The following is a 21,419-nucleotide window of genomic DNA, read 5'->3' as shown; positions in this document are numbered from 1 at the left end:
TAATTTAGGGGTCATTCGATATATATTTTGACATTAATAAGTAAATTAAACATTGTAATGTGTCTCGTTCTTTAATTACAGGGCAAAATGCCAAAACGGAAAATACTGTTGTATGAAGTCAGCCATGGAAGCTGCTCTTAAAGATGTAGCGAATGGTATGAGTATAAAATGAGCAGCGGAAAAAAATAGTGTGCCAAGGAACACATTGTCCGATAAACACAAAGGCAAATCGCCCTTGGGTAGGAAGATGGGCCCTGATTCATTTTTAAATTTTACTTGTGATACTGCATAACATGCTATGTTATGTTGCAGCAACGAATTGAGTCGTATTGCGTACGCGTACAGTATGACGTCGCGTAAATAATAATAAATAGAATATAAACAATTAACAATATTTGATAATTAAACAGTTTTTGTTAACCAAGAAACAATTAAATCTCATTAGAGCGGCTTTATTATATCTCTTTTAAGATAAGAACAAAAAAAAATGTGAAAATACGCGATAGTGAAAAACAAAAACATACATATTTCTAATTTGTAAAAAAATACTTTGTTACGTTGTTTCTGTTCCAATCTCAAACTTTGTCTACACACATAATACCTTTAATAAACAGTAAAAAAACTTAGACGAGGAATTTCCAAATTATACTTTATTAATAAACAAACATCGTTCTTTGTAACGTAAATTCATCGAATATGCGCGCGCATGCGTAAAATATACGAGAAATGCGAGTAACAAAATACAGCCGTGTGTAACGTTTCGTTACTCGTTACTAGTCGGCACACCCGTTACTCAGTAACGAATACATACGGTTTGCTACAGCTCTAATATTTTCATGTTAGTTGTGCTGTCCCTCTTTGTTCCGTGAGTGCTGTAAGTAAATTCAAAATTTAATGAGGATTATTCATTATATTACTGAACGATCTTTATGAAATGCCATTTTAATGTTTAAAATATAGTACCAAATAAAATTTGAAGCCCAAATAGTACAATACTATCATTCTGGATCCATCAATTAAAACTAATGCAGCCGAAATCGCACATGACGACTACTGGCACAAACATGTGACGAACACTGGCAAACACGAAAATTTGCATGACGACTACTGGCTCGAAATCACACTTTTTTCAAAATTATAAATCTACAAAAATAATTTGTGTTTATCGAAGAGTGTTGGATAGCATTGTAGAGTAAAGTTTGAGGTTAAAAACAAACATGTAGGGGCAGTAATACACCTACGAGGTTATGTACACAATTTTTTTTTTCTAAAACTCTTCTTAGCATGACGACTACTGGTACATTTACCTTAACTATTTTTGAAAGAAAAAAATGCATGCCTCTGTGCATTATTGCACAGATTTGTTAATTGTTTGTAGTTTTAGTTTATGGGGTTTTATTTTCACAATTTTGGGACTGTGTGTTTTCAAAACATATAATTTTTGACAAATTTAAACCTTTTATATCTTCCCAGACATTTCTTTGATTTACCTCCGCCAACTCTGAATAAACCTTGAGAATGTTGGTAACTCTGCTACGATATTTTATTGGTTTCAAATGGTGCTTTCTCACAACTTTGTTCTTTCTCGTTGTCAGTAAGAGTTTTTTTTATCATGACCAAACCTAAGTTTAAACAACTAGCAGAGGGAGATGGATGCATATTGGTGCTTACTGGGAAACCATCTCCATTCTTCATTACATCAGCTGTTTCATGGAATACTGCCGAAACATGGTGTACGCACAAAATTAACAAACCAAAATAACCACTTATTATTTAATTAATCTGTTTCATTTTCTTCTTTGTAACAAGTACACAATCACGACACACTACAATGTTTGATGTCAAACTACATAAATAACGAAGAGGTACCTAGTTATTAGGTGATAAATGATTAAATATTATCACAGAGATATAGTAAAATTGAACAAAGGTGAAAAATGTTACCATAAGCTACTTTAAAAACATTCCATAAACTGGGATTTTGAAAAAGAAAGTATCAAAACTACTCAAAATGTATTTAAGGTTAACTGTACAAAAAGCTGAATATACTGATTCAAATATATCAGTCAAATGTTGTAGATACTTAATTACACAATGTTATGTTATTTTACAAGTTAGAAATTAATTTTCATTAAAAACAAATCCCTCAATATCTCAGACACAAAAATACCTTAGATAGCTACATAATTTCTCAGTGCGTGTGATCGATAAAGTCAACAGTATAGTATTATTCAGACTCTTTCACTAAAATCAACAGTTTTGATTGTAAGATTGGCTAAAAATGTTCCCTTCACATACTTCAGTGATAATATGAGGTCACTTTTATGATGTCTTTTAATTACATTTCAACACATAAACAAGAAAAAAAATTGATTGCTAACACTACCAATACTTACTTGTTTCCGCCAGTAATGAAAATATAGGCCCTTGAAGACGAGCAAACACAAAAATTCACCAATAAACATTGAGCAAGCTTGAACAAATGGATGATCAAATTTACGTGACTTGCCATCTTTTCCTTCTGATTCCATCCTATCAGCCCACCTGCAATAGTGTTAAGATTCATTTAACAATACATAAGTTTACAAAATTTAATATTGTTAAATACATTTTACTCATCACAATCAAATTTTAAAAAATTATTTATGTTTAAAATACTTAATATAGTTCTTTGAATTTCTTAAACAAAAATTACTGAAATTCAGAATGGCTGTTTTCCTTTCCATTTGCTCAACTACAACTCAAATTACTGAGCAAGGAAAGAGCAGAATAATCAGAGATTCAAATAACGAAGTCCAATAAGTTGTTATTGTTCAAGTCTTGGGTCCTAATATTGCCTTTACATGCCTTTGTCTACCTCTACACAGAACTTCCTCTTTACTTTTCCCACAATTACCAAGTGATCAACCCCAACTACCATAAAATACAATAGATCCTGCTATTTTGGGTAACATTTCATGGAATCATAACATTATACAAATTTCTTTATTAGAGTCACTTTTTGACATGTTAAATCCAGAGGTTAGGTTCTAGTTGAATAAAAATAGTAAGTTGCAAACGTTTAATTGGAATGTATGTTGTACCAAAGAAATAAACACACAAAATTCATAGTTCTTGTTGTTTAAGCAAAAACTGCCTCTGTAAAGTGTTTATTTTATTTGTAACTCTTTGTTGCATTCCTTCCTTTGGAAGCCATTCAGGAGGAATAATTTTTTTTTATTTAAACAAATAAACAGTCCATGAATTATTTTGAACTTATTATAATTTTTAGTTGTTTAAATTGAAAAATTAAAATATAGTAATGATTTCAAAGACCCGCATGATGTTAAACCAATTCCTCACTTAGCACGTCTTCAGATTGCGCGGATTCATTTAGCGCGATGTTAATTTTACTGCCCCAGTATTGAATAGCACATCTGTAAATTTCAGTTAGTGCGAAATCTCTGCAGGCAAAAAAAAAGTCAGGAATGATGCCGCCACGAAGTCTGCTTCAACTTCTGTAAACAACAGATGTGCCGTGGCATACAGTTAGCCATACAAGGGGGGAACAGATGGGCGCGCAGGTCTGACTACGCTATCGGCTGCTGTACAAACATCAGCTATGGCAAGTTAAGTTGCGGCTATGGAGTGTAAAGGACCAAATGTTATTACCTCCACATGTATGCTGTCAGGCCGTACTGTTGTCGCCCAGCTACAGACCGGGCCGTGATGAACTCAGTCTGGCCAGTGGCAGGGAACTCACACAACACTAAGCAACGTCTGCCCATTCGTCTGCTGGTAACTGTACGTGCGCAAGCACCTGCAGTGGGAATTATAGTGGAATCTTGACTTCCAAGTGAAGCATAATGCATCATGTTCAAGCGTTTGAGACAAAACTAGAAGTATTACGGCATGCAGAATGTCATGAAGGCCACATTTATGTTGGTTGCACTTTAGTTTTAAGCAAGTCAACTGTGTGCACAATCGTACAAAATAAGGACTCTATCAAACGCTTATATAAGTCTGATGCTATTGGTGTAACTAGTGGGAATATATTTGACATTAGATACTGGAACAGAAATGAACAGATGATTCACATGGAAATGGTTGTTAAAGGAATGGTGCAATGAAAAAAAATCACAGGCCTGACAAGATTGGTGTGAACAGAGCGATGATACGTGAATATAGTACTTTAATTTTTGAAAAATTAAAATGTAAATATCTGGACAATAATATCGGTTTCACTGCCAGTAAAGGATAGTTTTGAAAGTTTGCTAAAAGGTATGCCACGTGAGTTAAAGGTCACGCCCGGGCGGGTAAGCGAACCAACCGACTGACGATAAGTACCACATTAGTTGTGCTAAGTGAGGTATTAGGTGTATTCATTTTGAAAAATATATTTTGAAATTTTTCCACATATTGTCGCTTAGCTATAACAATACCGCCTTACTTTAGTAACTTTACAGTTAGGCGATATTGTTTGCTAAGCGATGATTTGGAAAAATCAAAGAATTTGTTATCTTGGAAAACCTACATATATTTGGAAGTGCAGATACTGGAGACTTCTCAAGTAAGCCTAAAGACTGTTATGCAATTTTGAACATAATTTAAACAACATTTAAAACATAGTCAAATGTGATATGTATAATTTGACGTTGACCAGGACTACAACCTCCATAATCCAGATGTGCCTTGCCCCGTCCACCCACCCACATCCTCTATGTCCACCACATACTTTTAAACCTTCCACCAGCAGTATGTATACGTGTATTTCGTTCTGCCAGTGCAAGAGGCACATGTAGTCTCTGCCGTGTACCACATATATTTAACTGCCTAATCAATATAACTGTTATTTTTACTTTTGATTTCAAGCTCCAAGTGGATATGTTTTTCAGCTTATTACTATAAGGATGGAGGGCGCAATGCGCACACATTTCGGAACACACCCTCGTTTGAGCAGTTTAGTTTTTTTTAACTAAAATACTAAATGTGTGAAGACATAAGTAATATTAATACATGTTAAATAATTATAATTTAAGTGAAATCGTTTGATGGGTATGCTATGTTTCTACCACCAATGCGTAATAGATCATGAAGCTTCCTGCGGCAATGACCCCTCAATCCCTGCCCGGAGTAGGAAGCAATCACCGCATCTCGAGGTTATCAACGTTTGTAATTCCTGATATGGTAGCATCCGCCGTTCGTATTAATACTTTAAAACTTTCCTTTTTCTCTTTGAGGTCTACTCCGGGTGGCAGACTGCGTCACATAATTATTTAAGTCCAAGTATGGACCTTTGACGTAAAACGACGACTTGCAACTTTCTAGGCCAGATCTCCTTGCGCCCTGGTCAGCATCCAAGCCAATTAATTGCAGTTGGCATTTTTACCATTATAAATGTGTTTCTGTTTTTATATAAATCTGTTTCACAATTTGACGTATTGCATTTAGCTCGTGTGCACTCTGTCCACTCGACCACGTGTGTACTTGTCCAGGGATTAAGGACGGACACCTAAAGAGCCCACTGACGACCATGGTAATAATAAGTAATAGCATGCCCGCCGCTCACAGCAGGCTTGTTTTGTGTGTAAGTAAGAACAGAGGAGAAATCGAGTCCAGCACCCACACAGGCCACACCACAGCCCTGTGGTGGAGTGTGGTGGAGTCATCAGCCAGGTGGTGGCATCCAAGTTAATGAAGAACATTCGCCCTTGTTACAATGTACATTTTCCCTGACATCAAATATAAGCTATGATTTCTATGAAATATAATACTTATTAAAATGACAGGACAGTAAACCAGGAGTTCAAAGTTTAAAATAAATGAAGTTAATAAATTATAAGCATTATGAAAATTATCATTAGGTTATATCACTATATATCAATATTAATTATCAACAAAATGTAGAATTACCCTCTCAATTCGGCCCACATTTCAAATACAAAAATTTTTTTTATGTAATGAAACACTTTTTAATAATAACATAAATTTTAAAGAGTTCAGAATAGCTAGAATGGACGAAAGTGACAGTGACAGTCATAAGCTAGACTACATGTACTGTTCACTAATGAGACTCAACAAACATCAAATATTTAATTAAAAAGTTCAGAAGACACATAAAATGTTAACATACTTTGTACTTAACGTGTTGATTGAGCCAGTGACAACCAACAAGGCGGCCAGGAAAAACTGGTAACTTGTCCAGCCCATGCTTGATAATCTGAAAGAAAAAAAATCAAAAACTTGATTATACATTTTTATTAGGAATGAGAAATGCCAGAATAATTTAATGTTAATAAAAACCAGAATAATACAAAACATGGCTGATTTTTTTTCCCCTAACCTCACACACAAGTGCCTGCCAGGCAAAGTAATAAATTGTCACTATATGTGCCCAATAAAAAAATATGTAGTAGGTAGCTGGTTAATGCCAGTAGTTTACCTATTCTAATGCTGAAAATTATTGATTCATCTTATATTTGGGGTTGTCTTAAATTCAATGCCATCCTGAATTGAATTTTGTCTTAAATTCCCAGTCTTAAGGCTAAGATCCTGAGTTTCTCGCGAGCGGGCAAAGACACGCGTAGTTATCTTTGTCCTCAACAGAGCGCACTAGCCGTGCGGTTGAACGATGTAGCGACGCGCGGTAAAAGAAGGGGGGTGGGCAAGAGGACGCTGTTCTCAGAATTCTTATCGCCCAGCGGGGTGTCATGTTTACGACCGGTCTGGGAGGGGGGGTGGGGAAAGCTGTACTCTTCCTCGGCTAGCATTAGATTTCCAATCCCTTTGCCTCTCTGTCCCTTTCCCATACACCCACCAAAGACTACTCGATCCTCAACATAGCGCAAGAGAATAAATATTACTATTTTTGGTACATTTCAGTTAGAAACCCGTACGTAACCGAGTGCAACCCAAGGTAATTATAATAAATATTAATTTGGTGCACTACACATATACGATATACAAATTGTATGTTTTACTGCGGTGATTATGTGGCCAAAACTATCAAGATTTGGTCTCTTTTCCAAGAACGCTCGTTCACAGCTAACCGCTACATTCAAATAAGTTGGCCAGGAATGTAGTTTTCCTGCCCCCGTAAAAAATATAATAATAATTTTTAACTGTGTACTAAAAAGGTTTTGCGCTCCTACAAATTTTATTTCTTTACACATTTTGTCACAGGTGTGTGCGTATGTGTATTACACAAACAGTTGAACGTTGACCATCTAATAGCATGACGTTATGTTGCAAAGCGGTATTATTTGCTATATTTGATATCTCATTAGGACTGTATTTTTCTTTGCAACTATATATACAGGTGAACTTTTTATACTATCGGAGAATATTTTGTAGCTGAATATCTGTCTTCAAAATATTGCAGGTTATTGCATTAATTTTAGTGTTTTAAATGTATTATGTTTTTAAGCATGTATACATGAGGCTAGAGCTAGAAAAATGTTTGGTTTCCGTTTTTAGCTGACCTGCAGCTTATGGCTTTTGATTACACTTCCTTTTTTATATGTGATGTTTAAAAACGATGTTATTTGTAAATGTCCTGGCATTCGTACTTCTTGTAAAAAAACATAATCATATTTTCGAAAAATAAGCTATCATTTAGTAATTTATTATTGCAATATAAATACGTGTGTATGCCAGTCGCGTCTGGCGAAATGAGGAGCCCCTTCACGCTATCCCTACTGGTGACGTCAAGCATCACTGGTAGTTCGTCTTTTATGTATGAACTGGAAGTCAAAGAGGCTCGAAATAAACATCAGTTGTAACTAATAATAATAATTTAATTCTGAAAGGGCCACATACTCGAAGAATCGCCTTCTCTACGCAATCAAACGTGTTGGAAGTAAAATATCTAAGGAGTAGGCTACACGTCATAGGTTGTATAAGAATATTTCGGAGGGAGCTAACCAAAGGATATTTTATCAAGCATACAGATAAAGTGATATTTTAAGAGTAGTAATTTCCCCACCCCCCCCCAACACCACCCACAAACTGACGGATTTATTGACACATCCGTACATAAAAAAACACTGCTCCAGAATCTGCACCTGAATCGTCTTAGTGGGGAAAAGGTGTACATAAATTACGATCACTGACTGAGGTTATACAGAAGGTAATCAACCAGAGTAAGTGATTAGGAGCAAGGAATACTAATCCAATAAATATGCCATTGATATAATTTAATGATAATTTTTACTCACGTTTTAGAATTTGATATTGCTGAATAGCAAATTTACATTTTAAAATATTGTAACAATGAAAAATTGCGAACTAATAAATATTTTTTGCTGAGTGTATAATTTGATTATGTCTTAAGACAAATAGAAACTAGATATTATGAGTACAAAATATTTGTAAGTAATAAAAATTTACATAATAAAATACTTACATTAATACAAAATACAAATATTTTTCTTAGATATACAAGTATAACTTCAATTCATTTTCGGCCAACGAACATAAAGTTATGCTTTGGGCCCTGATAATAAATAATACCTACATAATTACATATTCACTTTTCAACAAAAGTACATGAGGTACAAAAGTCAACAAACCTTAAAACACAATAAAAATATACCCGGTATACATTATATTTTAATACGAACACCAATACAATACTAATTTTAACTGAACATTTTTTGGAGGTATGCATAATTTTATTAAAATTAATCAGAAAGTAATGCAGTTACATGTTTACAACATTGCGTACTTCACTTGCCTTTGACGAATCCGGATATGTTCAATGTTTAGCCAGCCGAAAAGGATGTTTGGATTTTATTTTTAAACACATGTGAAATTAGTCCTTTCTTTTAACACTTCATCGCTGTCACGTGAATTTAAGGCTTCTTACATTATTATTGTACTTTTGTTTTGTAGTAACGATCGGTAGGCTAAATATATACATGTGTTTGTTGAAACTTCGTTTTAAACATCCATAAATTAATTTTGTCAATTTATTTATTAATACCAGTAAAATACAAAATAAATGATATTTATTTTACGACCTCTTAAATTATTTAAATGATATATAAAATATGACCAAATTTTTTTCAAATGAAGACGTATTTTCAACTGGAAGTACGCGAGAATTACACAGATTCATTTACTTGCGTATTGCATAGCATACTTCACGTCCATTTCTGACAGCCTTGCGAAGTCACTTCCAAAGTATCTACAAGTATATTCTTCAGGCGAATTCTGACACGGCATTATAATCTTCCATTATATCTAGAAGACGTGTTCTTACATTTGCTTGGAGTTTTCAATTATTTTTTTGAAATAATAAAGGCAATTTTAAAGTTTAACTCCATTTCAGAAACACTTACGCAATATATTTGGTGGTTCTCTGTAGTGGGTTGGAATTTTTATAGGCCAGTGTGTGAGCGAGTGAATTACTTTTTGCATATTCGAGCAATTCAAAACTTAGGCAATAAAGTTTAATTATAACAATTTCACGTAAGCTAGAAAGCTCAAAGGCTGGTAAAACAATAGAATTTTATTTCATATAATTCTAGATCAATTTCATCTAAGTATAACACACCCATTTAAACACATTTTATATACATAATAATTTTACTTCAGCAAGATCTTCGGTTTCTTGTAACACAAATAAAATTACCTAAAAAAATTACTGGACATACTTACAAAAGTTTTTAGATTGTAATATTTGCCAAATAATTTAAATAAATCTAACTGAAAATGTAAGAACATAATATAAAGGTCTTTAAAATTGTATTTTGGAAAATTACCTGAATGTTTATTTGCTAAAACTCCTCATTTCACTTGTTCAAAAGTATTTACATGTATACATATGCGTGCGTGTATGCGCGCACTTGGAACTTATGTTTCTTTGATCATTTATAGTTGCAAATAATGTAGCGGAAGTTAAATTGAAAAATATATAATTCTTTCTGGCCAATATTTGTTTACAAACATAATTTTACATTACCCCAGAAGAAAAATTAAAAAAAAGAATCGCCACTGCTTTGTAATTGTGTTTCTAACGAACTTGTGTAACTAACGAAAATGTTTAACTGCTCAAGGTTAGTGATACAATAAATGCTTGGGTAGTGAAAAATCTATTGTTAAAAACCAAAGGTAATTTTAAACGACTTTTAGTTAACCATTGTTCAACGACAGCATCGAGAGATTGGCCCTTATTTTTGTATCGTTATATACATAACTAAATCATTACGGGAGGAAGTTGCCATAGGCGGCTGGTCCTTCAGTTACTATTTTTTTTTAAACATCTCTATAGAGTTGCAATAGTTAGTAACTATTAATATTTTGATCATAACTCATTTATGTAACATTACACCCAGAGGTATAGCCCATTCTACCAGAGCTTAAGTCGAGGTACAAATATAATTAAAGAAACACAATTAAATAAATATAACTAAAGAAATATAATTAAATAAATTTATAGAAAATCATTGTCATTTTGCAAATAATTTTTTTTTACAATAATTGAAATATTCTAATAAAATCTTAAACATTATTTATTTGTCTTGAATGTACGATTCTTGAATAGAAGTATAAATAATAATTTAATAATTTAAATTGATTTTGGAAGTTATATTATTATATGAAACCATTTTGCTATTATTGTAATACACCGTGATTGCAGGATTCATTCATGTGTTAAGGTAAAGAGTCATATCAAAATACATAATGAAGTCACTAAGATAATATGTGAAATAATGTTGTAATAAAATGTAATGTGTGACGTTCACGTAGATGCCCGTAAACGAAACAGGTTAGATATTATAATCATATTTAGCACTTTAGTATTTCCAAAATAAGTTTTTTTTAAGACGCCCAACTATTATAATAAATCTCTATCTACTAAAACAATTCAGTAATTGTAGTTAGATGATTTTAAATAAAAAATATTCTATGAATAAATTTGTCACGACAAGTGAAGCATATTAATAATAATTTACATCACTGAAAAGCTGACAAATATATCTATAGAAATTGTTGACAACGTGAGACGGTTTTCAATTCATTGATTACTATTGCTGATACTAGTGTTGTGTTTTGACCGTTTCGAAGCGATAATATTCCCGCCTGAACTCCTGCGATATTAGAGCCATCTAGTGAGTAAACTCGGAACTAATCGGAGCTCTAGCGGCAAACTGTTGAACTCGTTCCTTTCATCAGCGGCAAGTGACAGTTAAATCACAGTATGTAATACTCAGATTATTTAAATTCTGTACGTTGTATTAAAAAAATTACTAGACAGAATTGTTCATTGTACCTCCTTTAAGTTGTGTGCAAAGTAACAGCCGTGTACCGTTAAAATATATACCTAATATTTAGTTTTGAAAATTTCAAAATTAAAATTAAATAAGAAAGCATTTTTTGAAAAAAAATTTATCGTCATATTTACAAAATTCAAAGTTTTATTTACAATTCTGTCTAGTATGTATTTTTTATCTACTATGATAGTCATGGGAGAAATAATTTTCTTGGAGGCTGCAAAACTAAGGATCTTAGCCTTAAGTTAACACTAGATAAAGCACATGATATTGAATAACAATTTCTAACAAGCACAGTCAGGGGGAGGAGGATTTTTTTGCTATAAGTAAAATGTATACAGTAAAGTTATGATTCAGTGAAAAATTTTAGTGCGATAATTTTATCTAAGAGTGATAACAATGCCACACCACCACAAAAATTGCAAGTACAGTTAACTCTATTAATTACTTGTGGTGATGATAACCATGGATAATTCAAAACAACAACAAACCAAGTATTACGGTGTGGCCACACAGATAGCTAGGATATGTTTGAGATGTTCCCTATGTATACTATGTTCGCTGTGCTAGATGGCCAGATAGATCAGTCTAGTTTGCAATGTCAGAGAGGTGCATGCCATGGTTTTCGAGTTAAGATTCCGATGATTATGATATTCTGCTGGCTCTCACAGTATGTCAGTATGTAAACGTAAAAAGAAATTGGTTCACAAAGTTAATTTTAAAAAAGGCATTTGAAGAATTTCATCATTTAATGAAGTGGTTGTGGGTGAGGAAAAAGCAAAACTACGGATTATTTCAGAATAAATACAACTCAGATTGATAGCATTCCCTCGAAATCAAATCCCAGGCATAGTCTCGCATATCCTGCCTTCTATTTTCTTCCATTGATTTATTCCATAAACATGGATATTTTCATTCTTCTTGAACAAACTGTTTTGTCGACATGACTTATTCAAAGTAAAATATTGAAACAGAATTTCATTATAAAAAAACATCTCAAAAGTACGGCCCAATTGTGTGCGAAACCAGATTTTTTTTATTATCTGCGCATGCACAAAATCAGCAAATTTTAAAAAAATAGCAGAGAAACCAACACCCAGTGATGTCGCCAGGATCGCCAACATAGCAATCATAGCGAACACAGCTTTGTGTGGACAGTGACACCTGAAATGCAGCTGGCTATATTTTACTCACGTAGCAAACATAGCAAGCATAGCGCTCTGTGTGGCCAAAGCATTACTGCAGTGATGGATTTAAGAATTCATCTTGGGGAAGGAACGTTTACTGCGTAAGACTAAATCTGTACAGCTATATTTGCCAACTAATTCCATCAACACTGTAATAAATTCAATAATTTACCCAAAATTGATGTTCAAGGAAGGTGATTTTCTAAAATATATTACTTACCAAACTGTACTGGATATAAATTACAACAATATATTTTGGTATTCATAATTAGGTTTTGTTTATAGTGTATTACTACTAATAAATTCTTTAACAGAAGAGATTTTTTTCTTTGGAGGGATGTCTACTACATGTGCTCATGTTCTACTGTAGTTTGCAAAATATAAAAACTTATGTATCTGCAAAACCAGGCTAGACTCTTAACCATTTGTAAAATATGAAATGTAGCGACTTATTCTAAAGAAGGTAAATTAACCAACAAAATAATTTTTTTCCCACATCTACAGTTAATACTTTATTATTTTCTTTGTACAGCACTGTGATGAAATTACACTGAGTTTTTTATTGCTGTGAATTTTTACATTTCAGATCATCTTCCTATTTTACAAGGTATAGGTCGTCAGTACCTATTTATATTCCATACATGTATTTGACATGATTTTTATTCATGTCCTGTGGTGAAAAAAAGAATGAGTTGCAATTGCTACTAACTGGTTACAGGATATTTTGGAATTCATATAATCACTGTTTGTACTATTAATATTTGATATTTATTGAATTTACGTACTGTCTTTATTATAAGTTATTTTATACAAAACTTTTACATGATTCTTTTTCGTTTATTGACAGTTCCTATCGTTATTTAATATGATTAATCAATTTGAGTTGTTGATTCATAGTTTCTGAAAGTTTAAACTTTGGAGCAAAATAACAGTCTTAAAAATTAATTTTCTCTGTTAATACATCCAAGAAACATAAGCAATAAGCAGGCAATGTTGGACCTTGTTTGATGTTTACTCTGTACTTTACATTGTGAATATTTTGTTGCATAAATGGCATGGGCCAGTAGAAGTGCATCAGGGTTTGTGAATCTGCTATGTGGCATGTGTTACCTATAAATATGTGGAGTTTCTCATTTATATTAGAGCTTGATGTTTTGTCCTGTGAGGTGAAGTGCAAACAATGTCAGGAGGTCATCAGTTGGCATAGGATAGAGAATGGTTTCGTTGTCAAGAGTCCATTAAGATTCGAGTCAGTAAGAAAATTATAAGGATGAAATTTAACTTCAAAACACCTTTATGGCACAGCATGTGATTTTTTAAAAAAAAAATCTTTCTTTTTCAGAAACTTGCAAAATTGTTTTTTTTTAACATCCCTCCCATACACCCCTTATGAAATAAATTGTCACATTAATCGAAGAACCATTGTAGATTGATCATCCTTCTTTTAAGAGGTGAGGGTCATATGGTGCATGAAAATCTGTGGGTAAATTAGTATGGGTGAGGTATGTTTTTAAAATAGATTGTAACATTTCATTACCTACGCCATGTTTATATGGTTTATAAATTGTTGTTTTCTATTTACATTTCAATATTTAAGACTTTTCTTATATTTCATTAAAACCAGTAAATGTTTTGTTGGAATGTCTCTTCATGATCATGGCAATGTAGGTTAATAATGACATTTTTGCATTAGGTAATTTTGTAAAGCAATACTGATTAGCTATTTGATTGTATTTTCAAAAGCTATTAAGTCATTTTGATATTATTTTTGGGCAGTTGTAAAGTTTAGATTGTACCTATTCACACATTTTTTGTATTTTTTTTATCACTGTTCTTTGTCTGGAAGCAGGGTGGTGCAACAGGTCTGTAAATGATGTCATTATGGTAATAAAAACAATATTGTGAGAACTGAAAATGTCAGACATTCCCACGGAACCAGTGTGTAAAAAATAAACAGCAAAGGGAAAGCCTAGTGTGGTATACGTTTGCAGAGTAGTTCTTTGTTGTATCTAGTGCTCTGCTTTGTCGAAGTTTAAAAGCTGTGGTCTTATTGGGTTGTTCCTCAGTCTTGCTCAGTCACGTGCAGAAGCAAGATGTGTCATGTGGTGACTTGCCAAAATATTACATATTAATATAACTGTGTGAACAATTTCACATATGTAGTCCAGGCAGTGCTGTTTTCAAACTTTTTTTTGGGTACGTATAGTGAAATTATAAATTTTTGATCATAGGCAGCAGCGTAGGCCTTTGTCCGAGAACAATGGCATTTTCAATCTGTACGTGAGTTCACGACTACCATGGGATAAGATATTTTCTTTTTTGTTTAAGAGAAAAGTAACTTTGAATATTTAGCAGTTTCTTTCTTAGCTACAAACTGTCTTGGTGAGGTTAAATTGTTGTATGGAACTGTGTATCAGTGTGCAATTTTAGTTAAAAGAATAATAAATAAAAAAAACTTTATGTTCAGATTTTGTTTATTTTCGCAGGAAAATCATTTAAATTTCCTTGCAAACCAACAAAAGCAATAATTTGGTATTTAAAAACATTTTTTTCAGTGCCCATAAAATTTCCACGTGCTTACTGATGATTTGTGTGCAGCAGTAACGGATTGTTGTCATTAGCCGGGCATAGTCTGAACTATAACAAGATGAAGAAACGTCGGAAAATTCAAGTTTAACCCTTTCACTGCTGTATGTTCAACAGTATTACAATATGTATAGTGCTACTATTCTCCGTTCACTCTTACCTGAGTTTTGAAATAAACAAAGCCTCTTGTAAACAAACGTTTTCATTGGCTGCCGGCCGCCGCGCACATTATTCGTGCGCAAGATATAATCCCTTGGTTACGTACCATTTGTAAGTATTTTTACACTGCCTTTTTTATAACAATTGTTGTTATATAGCATTATAGCGTTTCACCATTAATATCCAATACAGTTAAATGTGTCAGCAAGTATTTCCTTACAATTATGTTAGCAGACGCCGTGTGTACAGTGTACAGTTGATGCCCGGCGCAAAAGTTGTATTTCGGATTCGCACGTGCACGGTTTGTTATGGCTGACACCGGACCAAGTTTTGTAAAGCACAGAACGGAAAGCCTTTGAAAGCTTTGTCTTACGTTACGGTGCTATTTTATAGATTATTCAAAAAATAAACATTTTTTGCTTTTGTGTCCTGAACGGTAACGGCACCATTTTCCTGTTATATTACTTCTCCGTTATTCTATTAGCACCGACTGTACTGAAGTGTGTGTTGCAACTAGTGCTTGGCGCGCAAGATGAATTCAGCCTATCACTTGCTGACGCGGCGCAGTGATACGACATTGTTTATTTATTTCAAAACTCAGCTAAGAGTGAACAGAGAATAGCTGTATTAATAGATATTTATCCCCTGTGCTGAATACTTTTTTTTTGCTGATGTTGTTGCAAGTGTTATAGACCACTTTTACAAATATATTATTACATATTTTTCATAATACACTTTTTAATTTGAAAAATTTAATGAATAATAATTTTTTTTAATATTTCAATATACATATATTCTACTAATTTTATTATTTTCACACCTCAACATGGATTATGAACCTGACATTATTATTGATATATTATACTGGATTCATTATTCTAATTATTTCTTAGACACTCTATATTGGTATAAAAATTGTATAATACTACATAATTTGATTACTACGTTATTGCAAAAATGCGAAATAAACCCTCGTTTTAGGTTAGAAATGTTCACATTGATTTCGCTAATTGTTTTATCACATTGATGATGTATCTATTATATAGTAAACTAGTTATTTTTTTGTATTGAATCAAGACTTGTACGGCACATCTGGTTTTTGAATATTATTACAAACACACACTTGTTTTGTGGGAACACTATCATTTTTACAGAGTATCCTATAAAAACTTCAGAAATTATTTTTGGTGTGATAATTCTTGAAGCATGGGACGACACATAGTGCGACATCACAGTCTCTGCATGAATATCTTGTTTCTCTGCGAATTTTGTGTTTAGTACACACAACACATTTTCGGGTAGGAAAATTTTTCACACCAGTTGCTTCAATGGCAGTAGGAAAATGTCTCTGTGATAAGCGCAGGGGAGTGTCTTCATCTGATCTCCTCCCACCCCCTCCAGACTTTTTTCTTTGTTTCATAAATTTTTCCAAAAGTTCTCTGATAAGCATTAGATGGAATGTAGCAAGAGGTAGTTTTGTCCCGTTAACAGTTGAGTGAAGAGCATGGGCATTCAGAACTGCCAAACCTAATACATGGAAAAAAAGTTTTTTTAAACTATTTCACAGTTTTTCTCACTGATTCAATGGAGCTAATTACCATGTCAGTTCGATCTACAGATCCCATACTCCTATTATAGTCCAGAACACACGTAGGTTTCAATATTTTATGTCCACTTTTTCTGTCTGTCTTTTCACTTTCTGCCATGTCTACACTATGGCAGGTGCTCAGCATCCATACTTCACGCTTGTCATGCCACTTCATAGCCAATAACTCACCTGATGACCTGAAGGAAATTTCTCCTTTATCCAACTTGTTGATTTTTGGCATATTTTTGCGATTTTTTCGCACTGTACCACAGGCATTTGTTGAACGAGTATGGAGTCAATGGAATAGGCTGGGACTTGAATACCAGTTGTCCAGGAATACAGTGTGACCTTTGTTCAGATAAGGTTTCAACAAAGTGGTCACAATGTCTCCAGACTTTCCCAAACCTAAATCGTCAATGTCACTTTTTGCGCCAGTGTACACTACTGAGTCAAGAATGTATCCTGTCTGACAATCGCATAAAACAAATGTTTTGATACCAAACCTGCTTCTCTTCGATGGTATGTATTGTTTGAACATCAAACATTCTTTGAAAAGGAGCAAGCTCTCGTCAATACACAATTTACAGAAGGGCACAAATGAATATCGAATAGCATTTCGAATTCTGTCTACAATACCTTGAATTTTGAAAAGTCTATCTCTAACATTATCCACACTGTTGTCACAGAAATGAAGCATTCGCAGTAAAAGTAAAAATCTGTCTCTTGACATGATGTCTCCAAACACTGGTGTTCGCAAAAGAGCATATTTTGACCAATATTCACTTAGTTTTAGTTTTTTCACACGTGTCATCAGCAAACAAACTGCCAGGAAGAAAAATAATTCTTCGAAATTTGTGTCCTTCCATTGCTTGATACGAGAATGGGACTGCAAAATTAGTGGAACATTTTCAACAGCATAAATATAATACCTGATACATTGTATGAAACATCAAAGAACACTAGAAAAAAGTATATTATAGGACTTTGATAATTTATATTTGCATTACATCCTGAATGTGCATCACTGAAGGGATGGTTTGTAGGAGACAAATTATTAGAAGACCATTCTAATGTGTCTTCTATTCTTTTCGTGGTAGGGTTATCATTATCTTCGTTATCGCTGCTATCACTCTCAGAGTCTGATGACTCTTCAACAAATCTTATTCTTGAAGGACTGCGAGTAGTCCCAGCCAACGAAGATGGCTGGGGAGATTTCTCCCTGTGGTGTGAAGCATGCCCATCATCTGAATCACTAGATGAAAACATTTCTTCTTCACTGTCGCTCCTTGTGAGGATCAACTCCAGTGCTTCCTTGTCAGTGAGAAATTGTTGTCTCTTCATAATTTGTATATACAAATTACCTGTTAGTCTTGAAAAAGCTAGCCTGTTTCTGTTGTGAACACACGTGTGAATAAACATCCTGTAAAGCCACACCAGCAAGGCTCAAGAAAAATGTTATTAGTAGAATATTCCAATTTCAAAGGCAGGAATGGTGAGTGTCGTGAAGTGGCAGCTATGACTGTTTATGAAAGTCATTGGATGGGGTGGGCAACTATCTTATCTTAACTGTCTAACTTATCTCTATTACCGAGAGCAGCAGAGAATGTGTCATGTGTGCTGCCGGCCTGCGAGCGAACTTGGCAGGCTATTTATAGATAGATGAAGGAATAGGGACTGAACGAGATATCTCGTCCTTCGCACTGGTGGTACATAAAGTAAAAGACGAGTTATCTCATTACTAGCACTGACAGCCAATAATAAAACAAACGAGATATCTCGTCCACAGCAGTGAAAGGGTTAATAAAGAGTGTGTTATTCAGTGGTAGAGGTTTTGTTTTGTTTGCAGAGTTCTGAAAAATTGTTATATTTTTCTTGTTCCCATTAAGAATCGTATTAGCAGAACTCTGTTACATGTGATCAAGGAATTCATAACGCATGGAACAACAATTATAAGTGACTGTTCGCACACTTATAATTGTCTTTCAGAACATAATAATGAGTGCCTACAGATGAATCATTTTCATGTACAAATTTTGTAGACCCAACACAGGTGCGAATACACTAATGATAAAGAAAGTTAAACGTTATGTGAGGCAAAATATACCTCAGTACAGGCAAAAAACTTAACATTTCATTAAGTACCTCGATAAGTCAGGAAAACGTTAACATCTGCATCATTTTCTTCTCGCTGCAAAGGACTAGTAACCACCTCCAAAAAGGATAGTCGGTTTTACGTTCAATATTCATGTTATTTACATTGCTGTTAGTTGCGTGATTTCTTCAGTAAAAATCAGGTTTTTGAAGGCCTAGGTGATCATTAAAATAAAGGTTTGGTTAAGTAAAGTTAACCACATTTAAGACTGGTAAGACTTTTGACTAAAATATTTATGTTTTTGCAAAATTGCAGTTTCTAAGAAATCACAGTATATATAGCTTACATTACAATACCTGTGCATTGACGTGGCCACCATATTTTCTTACAGTTTATAAGTTATTTTAGGTACCCAGTGCAGTGCTGTGGCCGCTACCATTGGATTTTAGCACAGCACATTTATTCTGAAGATCTCAATATATAAGTACGTGCATATTTTGGATTTGGATTTTGTTGTAAGTAGAAGGTAAATAGAAATTTAAAAATAAAATACAATTCCTTTTATGCGCCAGGATACATGCGATAGCATACGCGCCTCCATACTGCTGAAAAAATTCTGTCAAGGGTTTATGCTTGGGTTTGGATGCACAGTAGGGACTCATGTTTTTTTTATTTTTATCTATCTTCCATCGCGTCACAATTTTCAAATACAAAATATACATTCTTATGTATAGAAAACCACAGGATCGGGGAAACGCAATATTAAAGCACTTGAAGACGGCCGCCACATTGCATAGGCTATCTAATGTCACCTATAAACGTAGATTTCTCAGAAACCAGTAGAAATTTAGAAACGCCGTTTTCAGGGTAAATACAGAAACGTCTCTATTTTCAAAAAAAATTATGTTCAGAAATGTATTATGACAACGTAAGAGTCTTGCTGTAAGAATATTACTTTAGAAAACTTTTTATTCTCAACAGTTAACTGCAAGAAAGACTTCTCTACATTCTATAAAAAGAAATTCTTAACAGCAATACACTTAACCTTAGACCTAATTAAATAGATAATTTTAATATTCACTTAAGCGTTAGAAAGATATACAAATACCTTTAATAAATAATTAATTTGATGTCTTTCAAACGTTTCATTGGGTACGTTCTTGTCAAATAAAAATCACGCTTAGCCAAGACAGCCACAGTTATCACTTGCCATGAGCTGTCATTCTTATCCTTATTTTGTTTACATTTACAAAACACAGGGGAAGCCTACGATTCACTCGTCCTTCTGGACATACCCGAATACTCACGTTTGCAAGCCTTCTTTTCACAGACGAGAGAGCCAAACCCGAAGTTCCCCGAAGTTATGCTCTCTTTTTTTTTCTTCATTCTATCTAATTGTATAAACCGGTGTGGCATTAAATTTTGCGGTCAATTAGGATAGGTAAGCTACATTATAAATACTTTAAAACATTGTGGATGGTTGGTTAAATAAGGTAAGTATAGCTACATTAAAAATACTGTAAATTCATTTTATGCCTCCCGCCACTAGGCCGAAACCAAACACCGAGACCCATCCCTCAAAAAAATTTGATAGCTTTGACGGGGAGGCAGCCGTACTGGTATCAAAATGGCGCACAACTAGTGTGGCGACTAAAGTTTGGACTAATTTTCCAAAATTAACGACATCAAAAACGGGAAAAATATAGCAAAAATTCAGCTGCGGGAGACACACAACACAAACCGGCGGGAAAACACGAGCGAAAACGTCATAACTCGAAAAGAAAGAAAGGACTTCGGGCGCGCGTCACTGGACAGGATGGCGCGGGGTAACGGGACGTGCCAGCTAAACCAGGTCAAGCCACCCCCACCCCTCCAGCAATGCAATCCGAGCAGCCAAGCGCGCACCGAACCCCCACCCTTCTCAAGCGCGCCCAATAGCAGCTTCGGCCGAGCGTCACCGCACGAGCCGAGCTGACTAGGCACACCGAGCGGCCACGTGAACGCCAGGGAACACGTGCGCAGGGCCATCAGGCCGTAACACCGCAGGTGTTCAAGACTCTCACCACCCTAGTGGCGGCCATGCAGCACGCCCAGCAGATGGAGGAGGCCACTCAGACCGAAGTGCAGGCGGGTGGGGGAACAGTCTACCCCTACCACCGGTTCGTAGATGGAGTGCTACAGACACGGGTGCCAGGCGACATTGAGGCATGGCACCTCTACGTACCCGGAGGCCCACAAGCTGGAGTGCTACATTTTCACCCCGACCATGACTTGGCTGGCCACCCCGGGGCAGACCAGACACAGACGGACATCTGCAAAACATTTCATTGTCCAGGCATCACCCGCGACATTAGGGGTTATGTGCGACAGTGTCAGAACTGCCAACAGCAGAAAGCGTGGTGGCCAGACAGAGTGGAGCAACAGCGCCCCCGTTGACCCCGTGACCCGTTCCACACGCTGCCACTCGACATCATGGGGCCGTATCCCCGGACCACTCGGGGCAAAAGATTTTTAGTGGTCATCACGGACATCTTCACAAGGTGGGTTGAGGC

At 34.8% G+C, this 21,419-nt stretch overlaps 1 protein-coding gene across 1 annotated transcript in view; it reads right to left on the bottom strand.

Moving 5' to 3' along the window:
- LOC134529164 (solute carrier family 35 member F6) overlaps positions 1–20,172 on the bottom strand; it is a 59,891-nt gene extending 39,719 nt beyond the window's left edge. Inside the window, exons 1-3 of the mRNA XM_063362976.1 lie at positions 19,976–20,172; positions 6,113–6,199; positions 2,397–2,544 (exon numbers count right to left, since the gene is read on the bottom strand). Of these exons, the coding sequence (XP_063219046.1) occupies positions 2,397–2,544; positions 6,113–6,189 (225 nt within the window). The 5' untranslated portion in view covers positions 6,190–6,199; positions 19,976–20,172. The remainder of the gene's footprint in view (positions 1–2,396; positions 2,545–6,112; positions 6,200–19,975) is intronic.
- Between the last annotated feature and the right edge of the window lie 1,247 nt (positions 20,173–21,419).

The sequence above is a fragment of the Bacillus rossius genome, chromosome 2 (assembly GCF_032445375.1).
Source record: "Bacillus rossius redtenbacheri isolate Brsri chromosome 2, Brsri_v3, whole genome shotgun sequence".
Classification (NCBI taxonomy): domain Eukaryota; kingdom Metazoa; phylum Arthropoda; class Insecta; order Phasmatodea; family Bacillidae; genus Bacillus; species Bacillus rossius.
The sequence above is the reverse complement of the archived record's forward strand: the minus strand, read 5'-3'. Positions and strand labels throughout refer to the sequence as shown.